A 6,192-nucleotide genomic window follows, 5' to 3' on the forward strand; every position below is an offset into this window, starting at 1 on the left:
GTACTGCCAGTAGTCTTAGAACAGTAATTTAAATTTTGTTTATGTCTGTGTATTAATGGAAATAGCAAAAGCATTGTTTTGAGCCTATCATTTCTTATTTTATCATGTAGGTGAGGAAAAAAGGGAACCATCATTTTTCCAATAGTTCCAAGAATAGGTTACTTGACCTTTCAACTGTGGTAACCTGATTGATCGTCTGTCTTTGGTTTCACTTTGACGATTATCCAAAAGTAAATGTCACACCAACTCGTTCTGCATTAGATTACTTGTATCCTGTATCAGAATTGGTTTTGGTCTAATTAGCCATCAGTCTAGACAGAAAGCTGGGCTAACTTCGAGAAATGTGTATTAGGTTAAGTCTTGTCATTCTGTTTCTGATTACTTCAAGAGGAATTGCATAGCATACACATAGCAGAACAAAAAAGCTTTGTCTATCACCCAAATTAGGTGCAATTGGTTATGTTTATTGTTTACTGTGGGCACACGATAAATCAGTCAAGATAAATTCAGCCAATGTCAGGGTAACTTTTTTTACTATTTTTAATCATTAAACTCAAATATTCCTAAAAACTAGTTCAGGTATAGTGATTTTTGTTTGTTTGTTTATAAATATTCCATAAACTAAATTGTGTTTTTCTTTGGGAACATAAATGATTATTTACTCTTATAATTTAAATGTACTATAGTTGTGAAAGATATAACCATGAATGTTTTTGAAGTTTTATGAAGACTCCATTGAAACATTCATAGAATCATAGAGTTGGAAGGGATCTCCAGGGTCATCTAGTCCAACCCCCTGCACAAGGCAGGAAATTCACAAACACCTCCCCCTCCACACCCACAGTGACGGCTGTTCCACACCCAGAAGGTGACAAAAACCCTCCAGGATCCCTGTCCAAACTGGCCTGGAGAAAAATTGTCCATCAGCATTTCTCTGGGTGTGTAAGAAAGGGTCACAAGTAGCATTGCCTGCTACAAGTTCATTGTGGCGAAATCTGGCCAGTGTGTGTTAAGATATCCAGGTTACAATTTCCTTTTTGGAAACTGAACTTCCAGAAAAGAAAAGTGACTAAATGCTGTGTTAGTCTTTCAAATCTCATATGAAGCCATGGGCCAGTTACATGCATAAGTCCAGGGCAGAAGTCATATTATAACCAACAGAAAAACATGGATGCATATTATCTTGAAACATATTGTTCTAATAAGAAATAAATCCATATCTCCACAAATGTGTCTGTGTATAATTTAAGTCCAATCCGACAGTGGGGGCAGGTGTAGTTTTCCAGAAGAATGCAACACTAAGCAGCAATAAGTGCGTTCATAACTAGCTCAAGACCTGAATGATTTACAATGTCTTTTAAATAACCAAGCAAAATCTCGTTAGGATTATCAGATAATGCATAGCCACTTATCTCTCTTAGCCTGTGCAAAATTTCTTCCCAGAAGGGTCTCATTTTGGGGCAAAGTAAAAAAAAAAAAAAAAGCATAGGAAATTTCCACATGGTTACTTCCAGCAAATGTACTGCACATCAGGATAAACTTCAACTGGCATGTTATAATAGTTCTCTCATGTTAATGAGAAGAGGGTTTAGACTAAATGCGGTGTTCTGTAGGGGTATTAAAACTTTCCCTCATTTTAAATAAAATTTCCAAGTGTCTGATCTGTATATATAGATCATATAGTCTAAAGACCTGTACAGATTTCCTTTATTTTTCAAATAATGTCCCGTGCAGGGCCCTTTTTCCTTAAAAGCTGGGTATCAGGTTCTAACATAATTGCATCTTATGTCTTTGAAAGCTAGGTGCTGAAATCTTTTTTGATAGATATGAACTAGAAGGTTTCATGAGTTTGCAAGTTTGTTGGCTGCTTCCTAGATTGGACTCATATCACACATGATAGAAAGCTGATACGAGCAAAATAATTGGCATGCTATCGTGCGGAATAATTGGCATGCTATTAAAATGGTATGAGGAAACGTGATATTGCAGCCCGCTGTCACGCTGCATCTGGTGTGTGATTAAGTAATACGCATTTCTGGGGTGGTAGTGGTGGTGGTGGATATCCACATTTCTGTTGGGTTTGAATATTCCTGATGAAATGGGCTCATGAAAGCTTGTGCTATAATGCATGTGTTAGGCTTTAAGAACATCAGAAGAACCCTGCTAGATTAGACCAGTCTTCCATAGGGTTGCCAGCTCTAGGTTCTGAAATACCTGGAGATTTGGGGGTGGGGTGGAACCTCAGGAGGGCAAGGTTTGTGGAGGGGAGACACCTCAGCAGGGTATAATGCCACAGAGGCCACGCTCTGAATTTTCTCCAGGGGAAATGATCTCGGTCATCTGGAGATCAACTGTAATAGCAGGAGATCTCCAGGTGCCACCTAGAGGTTGGCAACTCTAGTTCCATCTAGTCTATCATCCTGTTTCAAACAGCAGCCAACCCGTTCCATGGGGGGGGGGCAACAAACAGGGCATAGAGGCCAAGTCCTTCCCCTGAAGTTGCCTCCTAAGGCTCGGCTTCAGAAATTTACTGCCTCCGAAGATGGAAGTCCCTTTCTTTCTTTTAAAGCCATCTCTGCTCCTGGCCATCACTATGTCCCACAATTTTAACCACTCGATGAGTACAGATATATTTTGTTTTGTCCGTCCTGAACCTGTGGCTCATCAGCTACATTAGGTGACCCCGAGTTCTAGTAGCATTATGGGAGAGTGAGGAAAAAGTTCTATTTATCTACTTGCCCTCACCATGCATAATTGTATAAGCTTCTATGATATATATCCCCCCCCCCCCAATCTTTTTTCTAAACTATTAAGTTCCAGTGTCTTCAGCCTCTCCTCACAGGAAAGATGATCCAACCCCTTAATTGTCTTGGTTGCCTTCTTTATTTTTCCAGCTACACAGTATCCTTTTTGAGACATCATATTTCAAATGAGGCTGCGCTGTACAGTGACATTGCAGTATTGGCCATTTAATTTTCGATCCCATTCCTGATAATTTGCAGCATTTACTGTGTGTGGATGCCAGTCTGTGGCTAGGATTTCTGGGCAAAAAAGGGGAAAAATCCCCTCAACTTGAAAGATCAAGGTGCTTTTAAAGTTTTTGAATTCCAGGCAACCCTTTTCTGTCGCGCTAGTTTCTCACAGAACGGTGTATTTTGAGTTCACTGATTTTATTGCATAGAATAACATTTGGTAGACTTGTTACACTGGGGCTGTTCCCTAGAGTACAGTCATTTGTCCCTGCCATAGATTAATCAACACCCATTTTGGTTAAGTAGACATTCAGTCTGTTAAAAGGACAAAGCCCTATTTAGTTGTGAAAGAAATGGCTTTGAATTAAAAAAAAAAGAGTTCACATTGTTTATGGCGATTTCAAGGAAATCGCCTCCTGTAAAATGCGCATTGTTCAGTTGTACGGAAAAGTCTAGCGTCAGTGAAGATATTATGGGTCTGTTTATATTGTATTCTCCCACCCACGTCTGCATAGCCAAGGTGCCCAGAATATGTTCCTATAAAGCAGGATTTCTTTGCGGTCCATCCTTGTCTTTTAATTCCTTCATACGACGACAAGAATGGTAGAAAATGGAGTGGAACTACTTTTTCTGTCTTGACTTAATTGACACAATGTTCTGCATGCGGGAGGCAGCCGGTCTACTTTGCTCCAGGGGACCAGGAGCAGTTTGAGGCAGGCTGGGGAAATCCCTACACAATCAGCTGCTTTGCTGCCTGTAGCCTTGTTATGGAAGGAGGGCTGTTGAGAAAGGACTTCTGTGGGTTGTGTGAGCAGAAAGTGCTATTTGTTTTATAAGTGTGTTTTATAACCGTGATTTAAACAAACAAACAAACCACAGTTGGGTGGTTGCACAACAGCAGGGTAGGGTGCAGAATTCTAATTTGAACAGTAGCAGTTCGGTAGTAAAATATTAGGAAGGCGTACTTGAAGTGAAATGTGTTCTGTTTTGTATTCAAGTTGTGCGTGAAGTGTAATAAAGTGTAATAAAGTGGTTTTCCTGTATTTGGCTTCCCACAAATGTGGTTCTTAAAAATATTGGTTCATATGAACTAGCTTAATATCTGACGTTAAAAAGGTTGGTAGCTGATTTAAATTCAGTGGTTGATTTAAATTCAGTGTTATGATCCACTTCTCTAATGTAACATAATTGAGAAATATTTTTGAATGACGTCCTATGCATCTTATATGTTCAATATCTTACTTATCAAAGATTGTACAATACTGATGTGTTTTTGTGTGTGTATATATATATATATATATATATTGTAACTCCGTTTTTTTTTTTTAAGTTGTGCGTGAAGAAAGAATTGCCGTTTATGCCTAGGAATTTGCATTTAGCTGTAGGTGGTTTAAAAAACATGTCAGTGTTTTTTTAATATTCTGAAATGCCAACTTCTTTTATTATTATTCTTTTTGTTCGGCACCTTTATGCTAAACTTTGTTTCCAAGGATTCCCCACCCCACCCCCATTAGGAGGGTTTTATGTTAACATAGTCTCTCAAAAAATACCTAATTACATAACCCCTTTAAACAGACAGCTGCCTCTGTGTAGATTGGAAACGAAACAAAACACTGAGTCCCAAACTCATCTGAATAGGAAGCCTGAAGTATAGCCCTAATCAGTTTAGTAGCAGTCAGCTCATGGGAGTGGTGATCCTATCAAGAAACCTGCAGTCCCGGAATCTGCCTCTTTCACTAAGGGAGCCTCCGGACAATTAGTTTTAGCTGTGCGAGTACAAGTCTATTAAAAGAGATCTCTTACCGGTAGGGGAAGGAGGAAAGTCACACACACCACCGGCTCTCAATGGAAACAAAGGGGGCTTAGCGGTATTGACAGAATGCTCTATTTGCCCGAAACATCCTTAAAATGTTGGTGGAAAGAGCCGATGAAAGGAATCGACTCTAAAGGGACACAAAAGGTTGCATGGGATTCTCACTCCCCCCCCCCCTTTAATCTTCAAGAGGGTGCAGAAGAATTAGGTCTTGCCATCGGCATGGGCTAACCGTGGGTGGAAGGCGAGCTAATAAATTGAAGGCTGTGAGTAGGTGGTTGTCATTCACCGGCAACAAATGCTGCAAGTACAAAGGAATAAAAAATGTTCCTAGTCCTACTGCAACACAAAGGGGGTCGGGTGGGGGTGGTATTGGGTATATATGCACACAGCCCCCCCCCCCCTTCAGCATCCTACTCTTGAGTCTTTTTTTAATTTTAGGAAAATAGTTCTCATATAACTAACGCGGTGCAGTTTTCAAAAGTTATCTGTCCGATTCAACTTTCCCTTGTCCAGAGCTTAGAATTAATGCATCTAGTGCACTTCTGTTATGGCAGACTGAGTCTTTTCTTAACTACTTAGGTCATGAGTCTTGACTAACCCAGAAACATTCCTTAAAACCAGCAAGTACTCTCCCCCTCCCTGGAGGCCCCTGTATCTTATTGTGTTCTAAACCAGTCCCCATGGTATTAGTGGTGTTTAGAAAAAAAAGGATTAATCAGGCTAAGTGTCCTTTTTTATTCAGAGACAGTAGTTGGAAAGGGCAGTGTTTTATGATTCACTGTATTGGAAACCTGTGGTACTCTAGGTGATACAGAAGGCAAAGCCTCTAATTTCTTAAGAAAGATAGCTGTAAAAATGTTAAAAGCTGTGAACCTGTTACTGTAATATGCTCCCTTTTTAAACAAATCCGGGTTTTTTTATTTTGGAGGGTGGAGTAGGAATTGTAATTTCTTTCCATTTGCCTGTTTTCATGTGAGGCATCAACTGTTATGTGCAGACATTTCCTTCCAGCAGTCTTTCAAATGACTTTGTAAGAATGGAATGTGGTGTTGCCTAAATATCCTTATTTAACAACTTGGTAATGATAACGTTTACGAAAAACATCAGCATGATCCTGTGTGTTTACTCACAAGTAAATCCCACTGAGTTCTGCAGAATTCCTTTGCTGAATATAGTGTAATTCATGGATTCAGTTGGGTTTTTTTGGGGGGGGGAAGTCTGCCAAATTTCACTGCCTTTTGAAAATGTATTTTATTTTATATTTTGTATACAGGCCACAGAAACGCTGTTTCGCATGGGGGTGTCGAGAGGAACAATTACTCCTTTAAGACATGGAGAAGTAAGACTCAACATTTTTGTTTTTATGTGTGGGGGTGGGGTACCCATTCCCCCCTCATATATATA

The 6,192-nt window shown here is 39.7% G+C and overlaps 1 protein-coding gene across 1 annotated transcript in view; it reads left to right on the top strand.

The window, feature by feature from the left end:
• Positions 1-6,192, top strand: part of TMEM135 (transmembrane protein 135) — a 264,168-nt gene that overhangs the window by 100,886 nt on the left and 157,090 nt on the right. Inside the window, exon 5 of the mRNA XM_015427835.1 lies at positions 6,062-6,127. Within this exon, the coding sequence (XP_015283321.1) occupies positions 6,062-6,127 (66 nt within the window). The remainder of the gene's footprint in view (positions 1-6,061; positions 6,128-6,192) is intronic.

Source organism: Gekko japonicus, unplaced genomic scaffold (assembly GCF_001447785.1).
Source record: "Gekko japonicus isolate JY-2015 unplaced genomic scaffold, Gekko_japonicus_V1.1 scaffold612, whole genome shotgun sequence".
Taxonomy (NCBI): Eukaryota; Metazoa; Chordata; class Lepidosauria; order Squamata; family Gekkonidae; genus Gekko; species Gekko japonicus.